Below are 22,937 nucleotides of genomic sequence, written 5' to 3'. Positions count from 1 at the left end.
GTGGAACCAATTAAATAAGAAACGAATGTTTAAAAAAACTTCCAAAATCACCTTAGATAAACGGCAAAAGTTAACAGGCTTTTCGAAATCCAAAATATTGCCAAACAGGCGCTTTTGCATTTCGTTTCGAAACTAAATCATCCGCGATTGTCTTGTCTGTCTCACCTCACTCTTCTTGTCAGTCAGCTCAACTCACTCTCCTCACTGGATAAATTAAATCTGATCTGTGATGCAACTGTCGTTCAACTGCATTGAGCAGCCGCGTTCAGTTTTTAATTGTAGTGTCTGTTCTTTTACTGAACTAAATTATTTTTATTACTATTAAAAAATCAGAACGACGGTGGGGGTCGGTGACACGGTGGGCAAGTGACGTAACCGGTGTTGCGGCTTAACACCGGTATCACCGTCAGCACCGTCTATCGCAGCAAGCCTACTCTCTATCTGTCTGTATTGATTAAAAGTTTGTATCCTTTAGTTACATTGGTGTAAAGACTCTTCTCAAGCTTCCTCATGAGATGGACTTCAGTGGGAAGGATGTTAGCGGTGTGCTCTTCCAGTATCCAGACACTGAAGGCAGAGTGGAAGATTTCACTGCACTTGTTGATCGGGCTCACAAGGGTGGTGTATGTACATCTTACCTCCATATGTCATTATAAAATTCACAGTTTCAATTTCTGATACCAGTTTTTGCATATTAGGTTTTAACTTGATCCATTCACTCAACTGATTTGTTCACCCTCATGCTGCTCCAAACCTGTTTGACTTGCGTTTTCTTCTGTAAAACACAAAAGGGGACATTTCGAAGAGCACATTATTTTTTCCATACTACTAAATTGTTTAGAGCTGTCAAACACTGATGTGAAATCTGGTGTGGCCTATCTTCATGGCCAACTTGAATCTATGGAAGTGAGATTTGAGTGTTTTATTAAAAATCTCCATTTGTGATCCATGAAAAAAAGAAAAGGAAAACAAGTCAGACAAGTTTGGAATGACATGAGGGTGAGTAAATGATGACAATTGTCATTTTTGGGTGAACTATCCAATTGGTCCTTAATTGCAACAACAGAATCTGTTATTAGTTTTTGTGCACAGATCTATTACAGCAACTGATTTAGACATGTTCAAAAGATTCAGATTTGATTAGATTTTTTTTTTTGTGAAATGTTAGCTATTTATTTTTTGGTCCATTTTTATCAAAGGCACTGGCTTGCTGTGCCACAGACTTGCTGGCGCTCTGCGTGTTGCGTCCTCCGAGTGAGTTTGGAGTTGACATCGCCTTGGGCAGCTCACAGCGCTTCGGAGTGCCTCTCTGCTATGGTGGGCCTCATGCTGCATTCTTTGCAGTCAAAGAAAATCTGGTCAGGATGATGCCAGGAAGGATGGTTGGAGTGACCAGGTAAGTCTGTAATTTATAGGATTCAGTGTATTTTTCTTCATCAGTGTTGGTATCAATTGTCAAACGTTTCCTGTTACAGAGATGCAGCTGGTAAAGAGGTTTATCGTCTGGCTCTCCAGACAAGAGAGCAGCACATCCGCAGGGACAAAGCCACCAGCAACATCTGCACTGCCCAGGTAGAGCTTCACAAATCTGAAAAAAACAGTGTGTGTATATATATTTGTAAAGTTGAATGTCTGTACTCAGTTTTAATGTCTTAACACAGGCTCTTCTTGCAAACATGGCCTCCATGTTTGCGTTGTATCATGGTCCTCAAGGACTGAGGCACATTGCAGAGAGAACCCACAATGCAACGTTGATTCTGGCTGAGGGCAAGTTGTTTGACTCCTGTTTACTTTTTTTTTTCTTCTTTGAATAAGAAATGTTATGATACTGAATTAAAAAAAAAAAAATTTTTTATTGTTGTAAAAGGGCTGAAAAGAGCTGGGCATAAACTCCAACATGAGAACTTCTTTGACACGCTGAAGATCAGCTGTGGTGTGGCTGGCAAGGACATCTTGGAAAAAGCTATGCAGCGGGAGATCAACCTACGGGTGTACAGTGATGGACTGGTGAGGCCTGTGAAAATGTAAAAAAAATAAAAAACACAAATAGGCAATGCTACTTTTGTTTTTATTCATAAACAATTGACATTTTATTTATTTTCTTATTAATTTATTTAATGTATTTAATTATGTTTGTTGATGTGGTTTTAGCTCGGAGTGTCTCTGGATGAAACTGTCACTGAGAGAGACTTAGATGATCTGCTCTGGATCTTCGGTTGCGAGTCCTCAGCTGTAAGTTCTCGCCTGATTCAATATTTCAATTATTGCTAAAAAACATTTATTCTCTTTGCCCCAATGACATCTCTTCTCTTTGACATTTATCAGGAGCTTATTGCTGAGAAAATGAGTGAGCGAACAAAAGGACTGCTGGCAAGCCCTTTCAAGAGAACTAGCAAGTTTCTTACCCATCCAGTGTTTAACAGGTTTGTTTACCAGTTTCAGTGCTAGTTGTTGTTTCTAACAAATCTGTGAAAAATCAATGAAACTTGTTCTTGTTTGTCTAAATATATGGATGGGCTATTTCTGTATAGTAATTATTTGTATATATTGCTTTTAAATTCAGTTATCACTCAGAGACCAATATTGTACGTTACATGAAGCGCCTGGAAAATAAGGATATTTCCCTCGTACACAGTATGATTCCTTTGGTAGGTAAAGAATCAGTTTACAATGGTATTTATCCACTGTAATGATTTTACATGCAAACATCACATTAAAACTCTGCTGTTGAATCCAGGGTTCGTGCACAATGAAGCTGAACAGTTCCTCAGAGCTCATGGTGAGTCAATATTAATCTGCTCTTTAATATCAGCCCTCCTTTTTACTGTATCTGTGACGTTGCCTCGTTTGATCCAGTCTGATCTATTCACGGATTCATTGTAAACTTTTCACAACAGCCAATCACCTGGAGAGAATTTGCAAACATCCACCCTTTTGTGCCACTGGATCAGGCCGAAGGTTATCAGCAGCTCTTCAGACAGCTAGAGAGAGACCTTTGTGAGATTACAGGATATGATAAGATCTCCTTTCAACCAAATAGGCAAGTGTCCTGCCTGATATTGTTGTTACGGTATCAAAAACGTGATTTATTCTCATTTGTCAAAAGTGGTCTTATAGTTGACAAAGCAAATGTCAACATGGTGCATTCGGTTTCGTTCAGGTTTCTGTTGCTGATCAGTTTTGGGGGTGTGTAGGCATCTATACGTTCTGCTTAGTTGACACTTTAACAGGATCATTAGCATACTGTACTCTTGAGCAAGAAGAGCCTTTTGAAGCAATCTTTGAACTCTGCTGTGCTGAGGCAGTACGCTTGCATATACATGATGCTATTGATTTTTCTTTGTCCCGTAGTGGCGCGCAGGGGGAATATGCAGGCTTGGCTGCAATCAAAGCCTATCTAAATTCCAAAGGAGAATCTCACAGAACAGTGAGTATCACCCTGCAGTGAAAACACTCTGTAGCAAAGTCTCCTCTGATTTAACCTCAAGCCTTGTGTTTTACCTCAGGGCCATTCAAAAACGTACGTGCCATTTGAAGCATCCGGTTGACCCTTCATGACTTTTCCTAATCTTGTGAAAACTGATTGTAAGCAGAATGGCAATCTGATAACACGCTTCAAATGTCCTCCATTAAAAAAAAAAATGTCAAAGTAGGCCAAATAGATATAATTATATAAAAGTATAATTTAGTATTACTTAATTTTTATTATGTAATATTGTATTATATTTGTATATAGATACAATCATTATATACAACTATGATATATACAGATACTTTTGTTGTTTCTTGTATTATGTTCCCAAAAACATGAAAATTATGAAACTTTTCAAATATGTCACCCATAAGTGATTAAACCCCTGACAGAAATAGAATTGCTGCTTGAAAGGAAAACAAACGGTTCATGAGTAATACAAAAAGTTAAATTCTGTCCACAGTGAAAAGTGAAAAATGGTCAAAAGTGTTTTGAACCGGAGCGAAAATAGCTGAAAAAGTGGTAAATTGTTAGTGGGGAGTGGACAGAAGGTCAGCGATAAGAACGTTTAGTCAAGTCATTGCAGTGTTTTGTAATCTGGCCTTTGTTTTTTGTTTTTTATCATCTTCCTAATAAGCAGATCTTCGATAGCGGATGCAGCTCTTAAACCAGCCAAGGTTCAAACTGCCATGGTTGAGTAAATAGCCATAGAAAACAACCACCCCGTTACAGGATTCAACTTCAGAGCAAGATTCCATATTTGGAGATTTTTAAGACATGCAGTCCTTGGACGATGAGTTTGTCCATGGTGACCTATTGAAAATTGCATAATGTTAAGCATTTAGACTACTGTTTCCTTAGTTCAGAATGTCTGTCATGTAGTATTGATTAAAACAAATGAAAATTCTGTGATTTTTTACTCACCCTCATTTCAATTTGAATGTCTGGAAAACAAAAGGATTCATAATGAAAGTAGACCTAGACTAGTGGCTCACACCTTGGCAAGCTTGGTGTCATAAATCTGTTTTACATGAAGTGTTTAAATAAGACCACAAAAAATTGGGTTCTATGTATGTTAAACAACCATTAAAGTTGAAGTATGCAGTTTCTGCATAAGCAACAACCATTGCAGATGCTCCTTAGGGCGTTTTCAGACCTGTAGAACGTTTGCTTTGTTCCGAAAGAGGGTCTTAATTTGTTACAATGTTGCATTTTCTTCTTGGTTTGGTTTGCTTTCACAAGGCAACATTGCAAAGCGTACCAAACTGTGTTTATGCAAGTCACATGTGAGTAAAGCTGTCCTCTTAATTGGTCAGAGTTCACGTTCGTAACTACGTTCCTCTGTGTCATTCATCAAGATGGATTGGCAAGTTTGCTCCATGGGCTTATTGTGGCTTTATAGCTATTGAAACCTGAATATTTCATCACACTCCTCCATCTAAAAGCTTTGCCAGTTTTTACCTTTGTTTTACCCTGTTGTCTGACTGCATATTTTGGGAAGTCTTCAAATTTTGCCTTGTACTTCTGTAACTGAAACTACATTTCTTTTCCCATGCAATGTGTCAGCCATAGTCTGGCTAAACACCCTCTGGCTCAGCCTGTTACAGTAGCCACACCCCAAACTCTCACTATTGGTTGAGCTGGAAAGTGATTGACTTTGAATGTTTTGATGGTGTCTTGGGAGACTTAATGTTTACACTTTTTGGAGTCATAAAAGCATTAATGACATGCGTATACAAACAAACGGGGTTAAGAGAACATTGACAAACCTTCTAAACTTCAACTTTAGGTTTTCTTAGTTACAGAAATAAATGTTTGTTGTTGTTGTTTATATGTTTGTTTTGTGCATTAATCTAATGCATCAAATCTGTTATGAATTTGTTCAGGTTTGTCTGATTCCCAAATCAGCTCATGGAACAAACCCTGCCAGCGCTCAGATGGCAGGAATGAAGGTTCAGGTGGTGGAGGTGGATAAAGATGGCAACATCGATGTGTCTCACCTTAAAGCCATGGTATGTACAGTAATTTGAAGTGTCACGTTTTGCATCTCCTGTCAACAGGAAGCAGGAAGCCTTTATCTTATGTTAGCTATTTACACTGACACACTTGTCTATGATAACATTATCTTGTAAGTGTTAAAGGTGAAGTGTGTAATTTCCGCTAGCAGCACCAAATGAAATTGCAAAAATTAGTTTGAGGTTCAAACTGGTTTCCTGAACACGCCTCCTGACTGCCATTGGTTGAGCAAACAAATACTCCAAACTCGCATGTTGCTGCTGTGTCATGATGCTCAAACAATGTTTTGAAAGCTCAGTGTTTACACGTTTTGGAGGGAACCAACCTATGAATAGCTTTGGTTTTGGATAGGAGAAAGTGTTTAACATCCAAAAAATGACACTTAACCTTTTAAAGATGCACTTTACTCAATCAACTAAATGTATCCCCCTTTTTTTTTTTTTTGTCAGGTGGACAAACATAAGGCCAACTTGGCTGCCATTATGATTACATACCCCTCCACTAACGGTGTGTTTGAGGAGAACGTGAGTGAAGTGTGTGAGCTCATCCATCAGAACGGCGGACAGGTGTACCTGGATGGTGCCAACATGAATGCACAGGTCAGATGAAGAGCATACAGCAACATTTTACCATATAGTAGTGACCATTAACATTAGTTACAATATGGACTAACAATGAACTACTTTTTTTTAATTTTTTTTTTTACATTAACAGTTTGTTATGAATGAATCATGCACTATATCCCTGGATAATGGATTGATGATGATTAAATGCTCCAAGTTGTAGAATTGAGAAGTGTTACAGAGAGAGCTTCATCCACAGTAGGTTTTACATTGAACGTTCATGTTCTTCTGATTCAGGTTGGATTATGTCGACCAGGAGACTATGGCTCAGATGTTTCTCACTTGAATCTCCATAAAACCTTCTGCATTCCTCACGGTGGTGGTGGCCCTGGAATGGGACCAATAGGAGTGTAAGTGTTTTGAAGTGAGCAGACCTGCCCTACTCAATCTACCAGAACAGTTGATCTGTTGACTCCAGTTAACCATATGGCTTTTTCCAACAGGAAACAGCATCTTGCCCTCTTCCTGCCCAGTCATCCAGTGGTGAACATGCAGTCCAGTAATGCAGGAAGTTCTTTGGGCACCATCAGTGCTGCTCCCTGGGGCTCCAGTGCCATCCTGCCCATCTCATGGGCTTACATTAAGGTCAACACTCAAGTCTTACATTTTTTACCTATCTGAGTAATAGGGATGCTTCATTATTAACACTTCTGACCGATACTAATTATTTTCTGATCAATTGAGATCAATTTCTGTACTGTTTTGCATAAATACTTTTAAAAATAAGACACATTTTAAATCTTACAAGCAAAATTTAGGTTTTACAACCTAGGGTTGTGTTTTAGGGTACAGCATAAACAATGCACATTTATTTTGAGATTTGCTAAGATTACATTTGTTAAACTTTTAGTGATTTTAAAGATTAACTTTTAGTGAGTTTTAGATGAACGCAAAGGTAATGTAAAAATAGAAGAAAGGAGCAGCACAATGAAATCCAATATATAGCCAAATACCAATAAATAAAAAAAATCAGCTGATATGGTACCGTATATCATCCTAATTTATTCATCTAATATTTGATTTATTTTCTATTAAACAGATGATGGGTTCAAAGGGTCTTGTTCATGCTACAGAGGTGGCCATCCTTAATGCCAATTACATGGCTAAAAGACTGGAAACCCACTACAAAATTCTTTTCAGGGGCTCTAAAGGTTGGCTTTATTGAATAAAATATTGCATTTTTGATCTTAAAAGTTCCTCACAAACATTTACTGACTATTTTGCATTTGCAGGATTCGTTGCTCATGAGTTTATTTTGGATGTGCGGCCTTTTAAAAAGTCTGCAAACATTGAGGCAGTTGATGTAGCAAAGCGACTGCAAGATTATGGTAAGTGAAAAACATCCGTAAAGTAAATATTTTTGACTTTAAATTATGTCTGATAATTGACTGGCCACCTTTTATGACAGGTTTTCATGCACCGACCATGTCATGGCCTGTGGCTGGAACTCTGATGATCGAACCCACAGAGTCTGAGGACAAGGCTGAGCTTGACCGCTTCTGTGACTCGTTGCTGGCCATCCGACAGGAAATCGCAGACATCGAAGAGGGCCAGATGGACTCAAGGGTTAATCCTCTCAAGGTGAGTGTTTTAAAGAATCCAGAACACTCCATATCGGCAGCATCTGTGCAGCTTTAATCATGTGTACAGTAATGCACATGTACTAGAAGTTTATGGAGCATGGCATTATTTGTACTCCGTGTCACATTTTATGCCCAGAAGAATTAATATAAGAGCTTTTTTTTTTTTTTAAACTCATGTTTCTCATTTCTGCTTTTAAACCCTGCAGATTGTCTTTGCCCAATAGACTTTCATTAATGCCATTAATTCTTGAGCCGAAATTGTATTGAATCTGGATCTTCCTCTAGTTGCTCTAACTTGTCTTTCACATGTTTTCCAAAGATGGCTCCTCACTCACTGGCCTGTATTACCTCTACCACATGGGACAGACCTTACTCCAGAGAGTATGCTGCTTTCCCTGTGGTGTGTAGCTTACGTTAATGTAAAAATACATAAACCTTACTTAAAATAAACGTTTTTATTCAATCAGTTTTAAAATGTTATTTCAGCCTTTCGTGAGACCCGAGACCAAGTTCTGGCCCACAATTTCAAGGATCGATGACATCTATGGAGACCAACATCTCGTCTGCACCTGTCCACCTATGGACGTCTATGAGTCTCCATATGAGGAAAGGGCTTCTTCGTGACCTCATTACTCAATGAAATGCTAATTCATCCAAATGAACCATTCCCATCAAATATGATCATTTATTCCTCCCTGTGATTACAGTCTCTTCGGTACGTTCATGGAGCCTCAGATTTCCTATTGCATACAATGCACAAATAGCTGACCTCTCCTGTTACTCCACTAAAACAATCCAAATCTGATTCAGACACTGTAATCGACCTGTATAGGGGTTTGTTTTTTGTTCTTTTTATATTTTTATTCACTGTATAAAAAATATTTGGGTGTTTTGGTCTGTTTGTTGGCATAACTTGCTGGCACTGTTCTCAATGTTAACATTAATTTTATAGATGTAATGTTTTCTAATTATTTAAGGAATAGAGCCTGTTTGTAGCCATTTAATAAATATTTTAAAACGAACTTTGGTTTACATACATTTCCTAAATCAATGGTGGTATTCCATGTCACAAAATCAGCATGCGTTCTAATTTGAAATGGAGTTTAGCTGCGTTTCATACTGATGATCGTTTCTCTTTTTCCATAAGTTTCCAGTCACTATTCCTAAAAATAAAAGCAGTCCGAGGTTTCGGTTTGAAGCAAATTTTTTCCAGCAGTCCTCAGGTCTGTTGATGTCCACAGCGTAGATCTGTGGAACACAGAATAAATTATTCATTTTCAATAACATTTTTTTTTTAATGTAATCTTTATTTAAGAGCTCTTTTCATATACTTAATCTGGCATACCATGTAATTTAATTTAGATTTTTAAACAACTAATAACCCAAAGTTGTTTTTTTTTCTTCATTGGTTTTCTTGTAACCCCAGGCTACTATTATCAAGCACAGTCTATCCTGTTCACCTGATGTGCTAGATGAATGGCCACTGCACACACTGCAGAATAGTAGGGCAAAGTCTGGTCAGCATTAGCTCCCGCTAGAACCAGCCCTGACAGCATTGCCCCAGTGAAGCCACTCAGCCACAATTTGGTGTTCTCCTGAAACCTCAGAGCTGTAGACTTCACGCCCACTTTTAAATCATCATCTTTGTCCTACTCGAGATGAGAAAATGGATCACAAAATGTACACAAGGCACAAATTTATGTTCAGGGGTGTGATAACTAATCACACACTGTACCTGATGGGCATAGATTGTGTCATAAATCAATGTCCACATGACACCAGATACATAGAGAGGTAAACACACAGACCAGCCACATAATCCCTTCACAGCAGACCAACCCAGAAGAGCACCCCAATTAAAAGTGAGACCTACAAGGGCAACGAATGTACAGAATGTTCAGTCTTCGAAATACTTTGAGCAAATGTTCAGCAATAATATGGAGGGAGGGTTTTAGTACATTAATGGCAACACACCTAAAACAAACTGCGGCCAGTATGTGATTCTCTTCATGAGGGTATGTGACCACCAGCGACAAAGAGGCGGCTCCAAGAGCTATGCTAGAGACAGACGGGAAGTCACAGTTTATTAGTAAATTTAGTCAAATTAAAGTTGCCATGAAACAGAAATTGCAATCGTCTTTTCGTCTAAATTTAAAGATACATCAATACAATAAATATTACTATAATATCAACTTGAAAGTTACAATCTTACTCTAGTCCCAAATGTTGGCAAAATACTGGTAACACTTTAGTCTCGTTGCTTATTAGCATGCATATTACTATCATATTGCCTATTTATTAGTACTTATAAAGCACATATTAATGGCTTGTTCTGCATGATCATATTTTAGATCCCTTAATTCTACCCCATACCTAAACTTAACAACTACTTTACTATTAATACGCAGCAAATTAGAAGTTTGAGGCAAAAGTCGTAAATAATAGTTAATGGTGAGAAGTGGTCCCTAAACTAAAGTGACCAAAAATATTGTGTAAAAACACTGTAAAATATAAAGCACCTGTAGTAATTGAGGCAGAGCAGAACCCCCAGCGCTAAACTCAGCTGGCCTCCGAGGAAAACCAGAGCCTGAAACGATGTGATCTCCCCCGATGCAATGGGCCGAGTGGCTGTCCTTGACACCTACCAAAAATATGACACATGCCAACATCAGATTCCAGCAGCAGCCAAGATCAAATCCAGGCGGTCTGTTTTCTTTCCTGAACCTTGCTAAACAGTCTAGCTGTAACAATCATTTGACCCACCTTTTCAAGATTCAACTTGATTAAACTGACAAAACATCAACAACAACCCACATCCTTGAACACTCATACCAACTTTATTCTTTCTACAAACTACACTCTTAAAAAAATAAAGGTTCTTCATTGGCATCTATGGTTCCATCAAGAACCTTTAACGTTCATGGAAACTTTTCATTGCACAAGAGATTTTTTATAGTAGAAAAAGTTTCTTTAGATTATTAAATTGTACTTTTAAAGGAATAGTTCACCCACAACAACTGTTACATTACCAGCAGTCTTCAAAATATCTTCTTTTATGTTTAACATAAAGAAACTCATACGGGTTTGGAACGACATGAGAGCGAGTAAATGATGACAAAATTTTAATTTTGGGTTGAACTATCCCTTTAAGAACTATTCACTGAAAGGTTCTTTGGGGATCCCAAAATATTTTTTTTTATGGCATTGTTGCAAAAACCCCTTTTTGGAACCTTTATTTGTAAGAGTGTAGTACAAATCATACATTATTGTTTAAACTGATTTAGTATTCTGCTTAAATTATACACCTGTATAATGTTATGCTTATACACTATTTTTATAGTACTAAATGAAGCTTCAATGATAATTAATTTGACAAGTCAAGCAAGCCTCTCAGGTCTGTTAACTTCCTATGTTCACAAAAACACCAAAGTCTTCCACTTGAGTTCTATATCAAATCGTCATTATAATCCGTAATTATGTCCCCACTGGATGCAACAAATGCCTTGTTTATAATGGGTTTTAATGTTTTTTATCAGGGCATCACAGTATGGTAAGGGCCGTAACATTTCCGTCACACGCTTGAGATATTCAGCCAATCACAACGCACTGGATAGCTGGCCAATCAGAGCACACCTCGCTTTTCAGACCGATGAGCTTTGTAAAAATTGACGCGTTTCAGAAAGGCGGGGCATAGAGGAGAAACAATAATGTACAGTATGTGGAAAATAATGTGTTTTTTGAACCTTAAACCGCATAAACACATTTCATTACACCAAATACACAAAATAAACTTCTTTTTAGCAGCATCATATGACCCCTTTAAAGTGAGAGTTCACCAAGAAATTAAACTTCTGTCATCATTTACTCACCCTCATATTGTTCCAAACATGTATTACCATCAACATTTAAACTATCTCCTTTTGTTTAACAGAAATAAAGTTATACAGGTTTGAAATAACATGAGGGTGAGTAAATTATTATTATTATCTGACATTGATTATGGCCACTGTTACAGCAAAATCGCCCAATTCCTTTGACACACTGACCCAGGTAAGATTAGGAGATATGTTAGGCTTAGTCTGGATGAGAAGATGGCAAAAATGAAATTTAGACCACTAGTGGAATAGATATCCACCACTTTGAATGTTCTGACAATGAAGCAAAAAGTTGACTTTCTGGGACTAAAGGAAGAACATGACGCAGGAAACAATCAATCTACTTCTATGTATGTACTCTTACCTTCTTGTCGAAGTCTTTATCCCACATGTCATTGATTGTGCATCCTGCTCCTCTCATAAGCAAAGCTCCCACCCCGAAGAGCGCAAGCATGCGCAGATCAGGAAGGCATCCCGGGTCTGCCGCCAACCCAATACTCCACATACAAGGCAGATACAGCAGCCACGTTCCTACAAGAACACAACAATTTATATTTCACTGAAAAACCAGCTTGCAACCAAAAGGACACCCTGGAAAATGAGCTCAGCTCACCTATGGGTTTGTCCAGTCTCATTAATCTGAGGTACGGCTGAACGGACGCCGGGGCTGCGTTCACAATCCCAGCAGGCGTGAGGCTGAAGAACCTTCTGCCACAGCTGTGACCTGCCAGTAAAGGAGGCCATATTCTCTGTTTGTGATCGTCACTTTTGTTAAAAAAGCAGGATCCAGGCTGACAGAAGGCTGTGGTGATGTTTTCATGCTGCCTTCTGAGACTTGAAAGACGGGCAGAGCAGATCTGTGGAAGACTCCTCCTCACTGCATGTGGTTGAAGCAGTGCCAGTAGTCTGGTGGACATCATCTTGTCTGTTGAGCTGTCATGACCAACTTTTAGCGAGAGATGTCACGACTGCAAAGTAGCGAGGCGCTTCATTGTATACTTGCATTCATGTGCAGATGAGGACCGATATAAAGTTGGTTCGACGTTTGAGGTTTGACATTTGTCAGAGATTCAGCCTCGGAAATCTTCGATAGTTCTTTAACGATTTAGCACAAGGACAAAAAACATAATGTGTTATAATTGTTTTCCACACAATGTGTTTTATTTGTTTTAATCTGCTTTAAGGTATTGTAACTGATAGACCTTATAATGTAAATGTGCAGGATAGGGACCGTCTGCAAAGTGTAAAACGAAGAGCAAAAAGCACAATTATTCCATCTAAATGCTTCACTTGTGAAATGTATAAATATATATCTCAAATATAAGGGGTGTGTCTTATTACTGGTTCATTCAAGAACATTTAGATGTTGGTTTTATTCACAGAACTATAGCACAACAAAAGTTATTGAAATGGAACGATTGAGAAAAAGCTTGCAAAGCATTACAAAGATTGTGCAGTTTACCGCACCCTAGAGGAAGATATTGCATTTGTTTTGACCAAGTTTGACATTCAGACATTTAAATAACTTAATTTAGAATGCACACACACAGTTTGATATCTAAACTTCAAGGGGTGTGTCTTGTTACTTCAGTTCTACGTTTTAATGCTTTTCAGATAAGCCATTTTTTTTATACTCTATACTCATCCACTAAGAATTTATTGAAGTTTTTCGCGGCTGAATATCTGTCTAATATCCAACGTCAAACGTCGAACCAACTTTATATCGGTCAGATGAGGGAGCTCTTCAGTAACAATGAACAAACAGCAGAGAACACAATGCACAGAATTCAATACAGATTACTGACGAGTCATGAAAATGTCAAGTTGAGTGAATAAGGCTTTTGTCTTGTAATACTGTGTGACAGTATTCTGTAAGAGTAGTCAAACTTGATACAACTTTAAGATATTCAATATTATGCTGCTTGTGTTACACTTAAACTTGGCTATGACCATTGAAATAACCCCTTACTGACTAATCAATGGTGTTACAAGCAATAACAAGCGTTGCTAATATGTTAAATACGGTGGGAAGATAGATCAGCATTGTCAATCTTCTTTGAATCGTTTGTAAATCATTCATGTCTATTTGACATATTGAACTTACAGCGCTCTGTGACAGCAATTTTGAAGTCCTTTGCGTTGTGTGCGCCGACCTCGTGTTCCCCTGAAACATTTGTTTTTCGAGTGGTTCCGCTTTTTGAATTACTCTACTGTACGTATGCTTTCTTTCATGATATTCAGTATTTGTAAACTCCGATGTAAGATTACATGTACAGAAATACCAGTCAACAGATGCTATAAAACACAGTATTAGAAAATATGCTTTAATTAAAATTACTACATCAAAGCTGTTTTCATTCAAATGTATTAAGTTTCAATTAAAATGTAATGTACAGATGACACCGTTCATAATGATTATGGATGTCTTTTCAAAGCAAGCATTGTAACAAGTTATAACATTATAACAAATATAAATACATTAATATGTTATATAGCATGGTCATAAATGAACCAAAATGACCTACATATTTTAAATAAGAGACAAAAATGTACTTTTGTATACATTTATATGTATACAAATACAACTTTGTATGTGGTGAATTCCTCTGTTTTTAACATTGGATGGGCTTTGTTTTATAATATTTTATTCACCAATAGTATGGGTTTAAATAAAATGACAACTCTTTCTCATAAATGTAACTCTCAGTTTATTTCACAGGCGGTCTCTGCTCCTTCTCTCCATCCAGATGTTTACGATTCCAAATTAAAACTAAATAAAATTGTGTATTTTGACTGACTCTTTTAAAATCTCGCGAGCCAATCTGTTAAACAGTACCAATTACCTCCCTCGCGTGGTTATTGGAATCCATTACAATTTACCAGTGATGTTGAAAATTAAAAAGAACAAATAAATATACACATTTGTCTGAGTACAGGTTTGATTTTTTTGATTTGTGTTATTTGCATGTTCTGTGAACTATTGACATAACATTTAATATACTACACCCAGTTGTTTCTTATACCGTCATAATGTAGTCCATATGAATTTATATATATATTATATATACTTGTTGTTCATTAATATTATCCAGTAATTATTTGTGTAATTATACTTACAACAAGAAAACCTTAAAGTGCAACCTACTTTTTAAATTTATTGTTAAAAAAATCCAGTGTTCAGTGTTCAGTATCAGGTCAAATGTAAAATGGTGGTAATCATAATACTGAATGATTTCTACATTTTCTAAATGTATCATGATATTTACATTCTGTAAAGAATACCATGGTGCAAATACACAGTATGGTACCATGTCCAAAAAAACTTTACCATACCAGTGCACTTTTGGTACTTTTTTACTTGAGTTTTAAGGACTACATACTGTTGTTCACTTTGCTGTTTTGTTTTTTGTTCAGTGATTCAGTTCAGTAACCACAGGAGATGTGTTAAGAGTCCTCAGCAGTAAAGAACAACTTTGGGTCACTGGAGTGGAGAAATGGCAGGTGACAAAACTACATCTGAGGATGTGCGCTCCTCCAGAGTCATCAGGGTGGTTTTCTTGGCACTGCTGCTTGACTTGCTGGGTTTCACATTAATACTTCCCCTGCTCCCCTCCATCTTGGACCACTACAGTCACACTGGGGTAAGATCATTTTTTTAAGGTTAGGCCTATAATTTGGATATTTAGTTGTTATGAAATCTCAAAAGATGTTTGGCTGGCTGTTTGTTCAACAATAAATGCTGCTGTATTTGACCTAGATTAGTCATGCATGCAATTGTGTGACAGTGCATGATTTACCATATTCCAGTCATGAAATGTTCCCCTACTTATGACTGTCTAATTGATGTTACCTAAAAGAAAGGATATACAGAGCATTTCCTGTACAAACGTCAGCAGTGACTTAAGCAATTACATACTGGATGAACTTTATAATACTATATGCTTTGTTCAAGAGATAAGTCTGTGGAAAGCCTCCAAGCTCAGAGCTGTTCTTTCTCATTTAATGAAGCTGACAATGGCTTCATTCACGTTTTCATCTAGCGCACTCAATGAACGATTCCAATTAATGTGTTATACTTGACAGTGTATAACATTTTTTGCTCTGTTACATTTTCCTCCACTGGATAGTTAAATGGGGTTCTTACTCAGCATTTATCTTGTTTTCCAGTTTGAATATCTAAACATTCTTAAATCAAAATACATTCAATTTATAAGCAAAATGACTTAAGTTAAGGCTTTAAAAGTATATCAAAATCAGGTGAGATTATGCTAAAAAAAATCTTGTCAGTTGAGTAAGAAAAATAAACTTAAATCATAGGAATAAAAGATAATTTTTTTACCCCACTGACAGCATAAATTCACTTAGTTATGATACATTTGTCAGAAAACAAGACCTAATAGCTGCGTCCCAAATGACGCACTATACACTATGCACTTATACACTATGTACTTATGCACTATGTACTCAACCATGTAGTGTATGAATTATATAAGGTTATTTTGTCATTCATAAACGGAGTCTGATAGCACTTCCCCCTTCACTAGGTAATTAAACCTGCGACAGTTGAGTGCATGAAGTGTTCAACATTCCACACTTCGTTTTTTCGGGTATTTAAATGCATCATCCGGGTATTTAAAGTGCACTTTTTCTTTTTGGAATTTTCAGTGTGAACACACTACTCACACTATTTATACTACAAAACGTCATAGAATAGTGCATAAGTACGCGATTTGGGACGCACCAAATGTCTTAAGTAATTTTCCTTCTATATATTTGTAATGGAAAACAACAAAAAGAAAATCTTTTTTTTTTTTTACTGTGTATATAAAAATAGCTTTCACTTCACTTCATTTTCACTTCATTTTGCTGTTGTAATCTCTGCATCTACAGGACAGTGTGTATCAGTCATTACAGAGCATAGTGGACTGGTTCAGAGGGGCGGTTGGAGTTCCTATGGAAACGAAATATAACAGTGTTCTTTTTGGAGGTAACTTCATTACTCTGATGGATGTTGGAGGTTTCTTTAAAGGGGTCATATGATGCTATTTTAAAGATCATTATTTTGTGTATTTGGTGTAACAGAATATGTTGACATGCTTTAATGTTCAAAAAACACATTATTTTTCAAATACTGTACATTATTGTAGGTCCTCTATGCCCCGCCTCTCTCAAACACATCGTTTTCAACAAAGCCCCCTCCTTCCGACAAGCGCAGTCTGCTCTGATTGACCAGCTGACCCAGTGCATTGTGATTGGCCGAACACCACAAGCATGCGTCGGAAATGTAACGTCTCTTACCATAATCGCATAATTCAAAGTAAATATCAAGACAGTTAATAATGTCGTTAGTTTTACCACAAATTCGAACATCTGGGTTGTGCTGTTCTGTTGTAAATAAATCTTAACCAATGATTCCTAATTGCATCTACTTCCGGAAGGCCAAATAAAGTGCTTTTGCTTTAGCACTGAAAAACACACCGTCTCCCTGACATGGCTGCATCAACACTACTGCTGTTCCTGAAACCACGCCTTCTTTCTTTGCGTGCACATTTGGGCGGCATTATGCTAATATTTCCACATAGTGACCTAGATATGTGGGGGCGTGTTAGAACGAGCCGTTTTAGGTAGGCGTGGCTGACTCTTAACTTTTATAAAGAATATCTCTTTGGATTTGAGACTTTAGTCTTTGCAACTTTACAGATCTTCTTTACGCACCAAGAGCTTGTAACACTCCAAAGAGAAAGGAAAACTTGAAATCGCATCATATGATCCCTTTAAATGCAGCACATAATTCAAATTGACCTTTTGTATTGAAGACAGGTACATTGTTTATCTTCATCTCTGGTGTCTTAGGTCTGATAGGCTGTCTCTACAGTTTGCTACAATTTCTGTCGTCGCCCATTACTGGGGCTCTTTCAGATGATTATGGAAGAAAACCACTGCTGCTGTTAACAACCGTAAGTATAGACAAAATTAGATCATACAGGGCAGGGATTCCAACTTTTTTGTCAGTCAAACCCTTTTGACCTAAAATATTTAATGAAGTACACTCTGCGATTTTTAGTTAATATTTTAATAATTTAACAAAACATTTGCATGTTCTTGTGTTGGTCACATGGCATGCAGATAAACAAATAATAATTATTTATTAATTTTTTATGATTTAATGAATCCTGGTTTGGGAAACCCATTTATAGGGTATTTATTAATATAAATTGAAATCATAACATATTACCATTAATGTATGTCTATGCAGTTACTAATAGAAACTCGTTTCTGCCACAGAATAAAAAAAATGATAAAAAGGTAATTGCAACATTTATCTCACAATTCAGACTTTTCTCTTGCAAATTCTGTGAGGTATAAACTCGGAATCAAAGTCCGAATTGTGAGATGAAAAGTCGCAATTGCCTTTATTTTTTTTATTCCATGGCAGAAGCAGGCTTTCATGTTTTGTAGACCTAGTAGATCTGAGTTATATTTTGCTTGTTTTGCAGGTAGGTCTCATGGCATCCTACATTCTGTGGGCTTTCTCTCACAGTTTTACAGTTTTTCTGCTGTCTCGAGTGGTTGGAGGAATTTGTAAAGGTAATGTCAGCCTGTGCACTGCTATTGTTGCGGACCTGCCTTGCCCTAAAGCAAGAAACAAGGGAATGGTGAGTTATGGTCACCATTATCAGCAATTAATGTTTTCAGGGCAAATTTTACATTTTAAGCTTTTATCTTTGGAGTCATTTGAATATTCCCTGGGTTTGATTTCAGGCAATGATCGGTGTTGCTTTCTCCTTGGGGTTCACATTGGGTCCATTAATGGGAGCATACTTTGCTCTGAGACTCAAAGACGCTAAGGTGTTTTATCAAGGCCCTGCCATGCTGGCTGGCCTTTTTTCTTTAGCAGACCTGCTTTTTATTTTCTTCATGCTGCCAGAAACTTTACAAAAGGTCAGCAAAACTTTACAAAAAGTCACATTGTGACTTTAATTATAATCACTTCCTGAATAGACTTCAAATTAGTTGTAATTGTTTACAGCATTGTAAATTCTGAATGTAATGAATGTTTTTCATGACTCGGGACATCAGAGTCTTCAGGTATTCAACAATCTGGAGATCTTCTTCACACTGCTGCACTTTTCAGTTTCACTGCTGTGAAAAGAACAGAGAATCCACCATCTGAACAAAGTGAGTGCATAAACTTTCAGCCAAGCTAAAAGTGTTCACTTGGATCAGGATGAATAACTGTCGCAGTAAATTGATTATTATTTTACTTTTTTCCGCAATAGAAATGCAAAATCTTAAGGTGCTTGGATTGGTTTACTTCACATATCTGTTTCTGTTCTCTGGGTTTGAATTCACTTTGAGTTTTCTGACACATCAGCGCTTCCAATTTTCTGGAAAAGGCTGTGGTTACTGCTTCTACACATCAGTTGCTTACACAACAGCTTTCAAATTGTAACATGATAAAGCACGGCATTGTCTTCAACTGATAAACTGTCTGTAGCAAATCTAGCTAATCGATTTTGAGTTAATGGCCCAACTTAAACCATGAGACGTGACTCATGAATTGTGGGTTTATTTGTATGTAGGCATTAGGAACAAGGAAGTTTGGGAGAATTTATTATGTAGCATAAACAACCAGAATGGGGGAAAGAGGACAAATGTTGAAGGCAAGTGTAGCTAACCCCTGGGATAATATACGATTTCAATTGACCAATTCACTCGTGTACAGACGTGTTTTGCTTAATCAGAAACGTGACATACTGGTATCATTGTGTGTGTATCATAGAGCAGCTGAATCCTGTGGTCTTGCCTGAAGTTTTTCAAATGAAACCCTTGTCTTCTTCTGTCGTAGCATGCAGCAGGGGAAGATGTTCTTTTTCATGGGCATTACCATGGCAGTGATCCAGGGCGGATATGCCCGCAGGATCAAACCAGGCCATCAGATCCAGACTCTTAGCGTGGTAAACTCTTTCATGCATTACTGGATCACGAGTCAATTAAAATTTTCTGGCAATTTTCTTGGAACGCTGAAAGGATTTTATGTTTAACTACTCAAAGGCCTGTTACATGTTTGTTTTCAAATGTGTGTATTTCAGGCAATTATATCACTTATACCAGCGTTCTTGCTCATTGGAATAGCATGGAATTTGACACTACTCTATTCGGGCTTATTTTTGTACTCTTTTGGTAAGCAAGTGTGCACCTGTCATTATTATTATTATTATCATCCAAATAAATATTTACTTGTATTTTTGTGTATTGATATTTTAATTTGTAATAATAGTTTTGTTTTTTTTCAGCTGCTGCTATTGTTGTTCCATGCCTTTCAACACAAGTGTCTGGACACGGTGGGATTTTTTTTTCTAGTTTTGTCTAAGATTTATTTTCATAAGCTAACCATTTTGTAGATTTTAGACCAATGGTTCACAAAAGAATATATTTTTAAGTATGGCGTTATGACTAGTTTTGTTTACTATGCTGCAAAGATTACAAATGATGACAGAATTTTTATTTTTCAGATTTTTATTTTGTCTCTCTCACACCACTTTTAGTTTGAATGTATTTGTAGTATTGATGTCTATGCTGGTTTGTTAGGCTCAGCCAGTCAGAAGGGAACTGTAATGGGAATCCTTCGTCTTGGAGCTTTAGCTCGAGCACTGGGCCCTATTGTGGCTTCTTCAGGTAAAAAAAGGGAGGGGGGCAAAGTTATATAAATGTAGATAAAATATTATACATATGTATGTATGTATCTTAACATGATTAATCAATTAATTATGTAAACAACACTAACAGTAACTTACGATTGTAAGAAAATCATTTATCTGTACCTTTGTTTGTTGCAATTTACAGCAAATCATAACATTATTTTACTTTGTTCCCAGTGTACTGGTTGGCTGGAGCAGAATTATGTTTTATAATCAGTTCAGCGTTCTTTATAGTCCCTCTGGTTTTACTGAGTCGGCTGAGGAGACAGAAGGAGGAATGAGATTGAGAGTTTTAGGATTCACGCTTGTGTCATAAGAGGGTCAGACCCACTGAGCTATAATAGAGAGTCTTTCCATATAGATCAGTGGTCAGACCTCTTTTTCCTTTCTGAAAGCATTAAAGCCCACTGAAGAAAGTTCCTCTAAGTAAAGTGTTTACAAGGGGGAAAAAATATTAAAAAGTACTTGTGCTTATGAAATTGGTTTATTTCACTGTTAAAAAACAACAGACTGTAAATAGTAAAACAATATTTCATGAATGTATTTTTACAACACTTAATCAACAGATACAAATGTTTGTGCTACTGTGTCAGTGGGTGCTACTGTTTTATAAGAATGACATTATATATTTGGTTAATATTGCTGCATATGCACACCGATATATATATTGTGGATACTGATTGTATCTTTTCAATCAGATTTCTAAAAAAATAAAATAAAGATGATTATTGTCAACTAGAATGTTTTATTTATCTTTCTTTTTGTATTAATTTGCATGATAATGATTTTTTTATGATGATGATATTTATTAATGCAAATTCAAGAAGAAATAAAAACATACAAGCAATTATATTAGTATTTTTATATTTTTTATATTTTATTTATTAGTATTTATTATATATAGTTGTAGAAAACATATCACTGAAATAATATTGTAAAACGTACTCTAATTGTTTTATTTACTACTTCTAAAATATCTTTTTACAGTATAGATGTTTTGATCGTTTTAATAATGACAGACATTGAAATTGTACCTAATTCAATTCTTCCTTAAAGACATTATTGTTTACATTTCATATATTTACATTTATGAAGGTAAAACTTAATAACTTCAAACTTAAAAAAAAAAAGTATATGCATAAACTTTGCTAAATTTTGTCCATATTCCTGTAATTAAAAAAAGAATAAAAAGAATATAAGATAAAGAAGAATCGCCTCCTAAAACATTATTTGCCATGCCATGAAAATCACATATTTTTCCTAGGTTTATTTTAGATACTGAGAAAAATAACTACATAATTTTTTTTTTATAAAAAATAAACAAAACTTTTATTTTCGTAGAACATTAAATAATATAAAATATAATTTAACTTATATATTTTGTTAAGCAGGTTGTCAACTACATTTTACCTCACATTGCAACCCGTATGTTGAGTAATGTCTTACTATCAGACCACCCTTCACAATAAAAGTCCCCCGCACCGACTGATCTTGTTGTCAATTTTGAGCTTAATCTTTAATTATTTGGCCTACCCGTTTTACATCTCAACCGAACGGAGTAGGTCTTTTTCAAATGGAGTTTGTTATAGGCCGGAAGGTATGATATATTTTACTATTTGTTTATTTTTTTTTACATAGTTTACCATGACTGTGTTTACACTAGCCCAGATGTCTTGTCTAACGTTACACGAGCTATGTAGAAATCCCATATAGTTTTTTAATCCGACACAGAAAAGCTGCTGATAGCTGTCGACAGCTAAACATGTGACACACTGACCCTCTATCATGTTATTTCACATGTAAGGTTTAAACTCACATGTTTAAGTTTGATTCAAATAAGTTTGCATGATATCGTAGCTGGCTGCTAACCGATCCAATGTCATCTCCATTACGACAGCAGTCCTGCAAAAGCCTTATATACATTTACTTATGAACTCTTAAAATAATAAACGTCGGTGTGTAACTAATATTAAACCGTGTTTTAACCGTTGGCCCTGAAAGTGACTGGTTGAGTGGATTATGACACAAAACTGTTACTGAGCGGTGTTTAGTCTTTAATTTGGTTGCTGCGTCATTATTTGTCATTTACACATGGATTCAGCATCGTTTGTTTAAACATAGATTTGTTCACTCCATACAGTGATTGGTTGTTTTATTATTCGACTTCATTTCAGCTCAAGCATGTTGTCTTATCACCAGTCTGTTCTTTGAACCTGTCTCTGTGCTCTCAGATAATGAAGGCTGGAGTTTTGGATCCTCTGAAGTTGTTTGATTCATAGCCTTCCATAGCAAAACAAAATGGAGGATCATTTAAAAAGGTAAAAATAACTGACAATGTGGAATCTTTATTTACCACTTTAATTATTTATTTTTTTACTTTATTTACCAGTCAGAGCAAGCCAGCATTGAGAATTGATTGATTCGTGTTCCAGTTAAAGCCTCAAAAAGTGTTGGATTGCTTAAAATGTATGAATTTCTTTGCATTATATAAACTATCAAACCAAGTGCTTTCTGCAGATGTGACAGACCTTCAGAACTAGCTTCACTTTCCCAGGGAGACCCGTACATGACAAGGAGGGTGGAAGAAACAAGATATAGTGGCCAAAATTGATTTTGTTCCCTTGTTTAGGGTAAATTGTGGCCATGAAATTAACTAAAATTAAATA

The 22,937-nt window shown here is 36.5% G+C and overlaps 4 protein-coding genes across 9 annotated transcripts in view; 3 read left to right on the top strand and 1 right to left on the bottom strand.

Moving 5' to 3' along the window:
- The window catches only part of LOC107699756 (glycine dehydrogenase (decarboxylating), mitochondrial-like), an 18,943-nt gene extending 10,227 nt beyond the window's left edge, over nt 1–8,716 (top strand). For all 3 annotated transcript variants that reach the window (XM_016501108.1, XM_016501109.1, XM_016501110.1), the window contains 20 exons: nt 476–623; nt 1,200–1,396; nt 1,476–1,572; nt 1,662–1,767; nt 1,868–2,007; nt 2,152–2,232; nt 2,326–2,423; nt 2,564–2,648; nt 2,738–2,779; nt 2,898–3,040; nt 3,352–3,427; nt 5,359–5,484; nt 5,938–6,087; nt 6,349–6,461; nt 6,555–6,696; nt 7,151–7,262; nt 7,344–7,439; nt 7,520–7,692; nt 8,014–8,094; nt 8,181–8,716. In XM_016501108.1, coding sequence (XP_016356594.1) covers nt 476–623; nt 1,200–1,396; nt 1,476–1,572; nt 1,662–1,767; nt 1,868–2,007; nt 2,152–2,232; nt 2,326–2,423; nt 2,564–2,648; nt 2,738–2,779; nt 2,898–3,040; nt 3,352–3,427; nt 5,359–5,484; nt 5,938–6,087; nt 6,349–6,461; nt 6,555–6,696; nt 7,151–7,262; nt 7,344–7,439; nt 7,520–7,692; nt 8,014–8,094; nt 8,181–8,318 — 2,344 coding nt within the window. In that variant the 3' untranslated portion in view covers nt 8,319–8,716. The remainder of the gene's footprint in view (nt 1–475; nt 624–1,199; nt 1,397–1,475; nt 1,573–1,661; nt 1,768–1,867; nt 2,008–2,151; nt 2,233–2,325; nt 2,424–2,563; nt 2,649–2,737; nt 2,780–2,897; nt 3,041–3,351; nt 3,428–5,358; nt 5,485–5,937; nt 6,088–6,348; nt 6,462–6,554; nt 6,697–7,150; nt 7,263–7,343; nt 7,440–7,519; nt 7,693–8,013; nt 8,095–8,180) is intronic.
- Nucleotides 8,682–12,584, bottom strand: LOC107699757 (4-hydroxybenzoate polyprenyltransferase, mitochondrial-like). Its single transcript, XM_016501112.1, is given in 8 exon segments — nt 8,682–8,942; nt 9,155–9,343; nt 9,430–9,563; nt 9,669–9,706; nt 9,708–9,752; nt 10,214–10,335; nt 11,934–12,100; nt 12,183–12,584. Coding segments are annotated over 8 exon segments (1,164 nt in total). The 5' UTR covers nt 12,490–12,584; the 3' UTR covers nt 8,682–8,780.
- Nucleotides 12,585–14,935: 2,351 nt separating this feature from the next.
- Nucleotides 14,936–20,923, top strand: LOC107699698 (major facilitator superfamily domain-containing protein 10-like). Its single transcript, XM_016501030.1, has 12 exons — nt 14,936–15,210; nt 16,460–16,556; nt 17,423–17,526; nt 18,067–18,225; nt 18,332–18,511; nt 18,640–18,748; nt 18,850–18,958; nt 19,416–19,527; nt 19,663–19,753; nt 19,867–19,914; nt 20,162–20,248; nt 20,449–20,923. Exons 1-12 carry the CDS (start codon nt 15,064–15,066, stop codon nt 20,550–20,552), a joined length of 1,347 nt encoding a protein of 448 aa, XP_016356516.1. The 5' UTR covers nt 14,936–15,063; the 3' UTR covers nt 20,553–20,923.
- Nucleotides 20,924–21,743: 820 nt separating this feature from the next.
- Nucleotides 21,744–22,937, top strand: part of LOC107699755 (selenocysteine insertion sequence-binding protein 2-like) — a 9,982-nt gene continuing 8,788 nt past the window's right edge. For 3 of the 4 annotated variants that reach the window (XM_016501106.1, XM_016501107.1, XM_016501104.1), the window contains exons 1-2: nt 21,744–21,868; nt 22,503–22,589. In XM_016501106.1, the coding sequence (XP_016356592.1) occupies nt 22,570–22,589 (20 nt within the window). In that variant the 5' untranslated portion in view covers nt 21,744–21,868; nt 22,503–22,569. Of the gene's footprint in view, nt 21,869–22,470; nt 22,590–22,937 lie in introns of all 4 variants that reach the window. The other variant, XM_016501105.1, reaches the window with a different exon arrangement.

Source organism: Sinocyclocheilus anshuiensis, unplaced genomic scaffold (genome assembly GCF_001515605.1).
Source record: "Sinocyclocheilus anshuiensis isolate Anshui unplaced genomic scaffold, SAMN03320099.WGS_v1.1 scaffold278, whole genome shotgun sequence".
In the NCBI taxonomy this organism is placed as follows: Eukaryota; Metazoa; Chordata; class Actinopteri; order Cypriniformes; family Cyprinidae; genus Sinocyclocheilus; species Sinocyclocheilus anshuiensis.
Note: the sequence above shows the minus strand (reverse complement) of the source record. Positions and strands in the feature narration are given on the sequence as shown.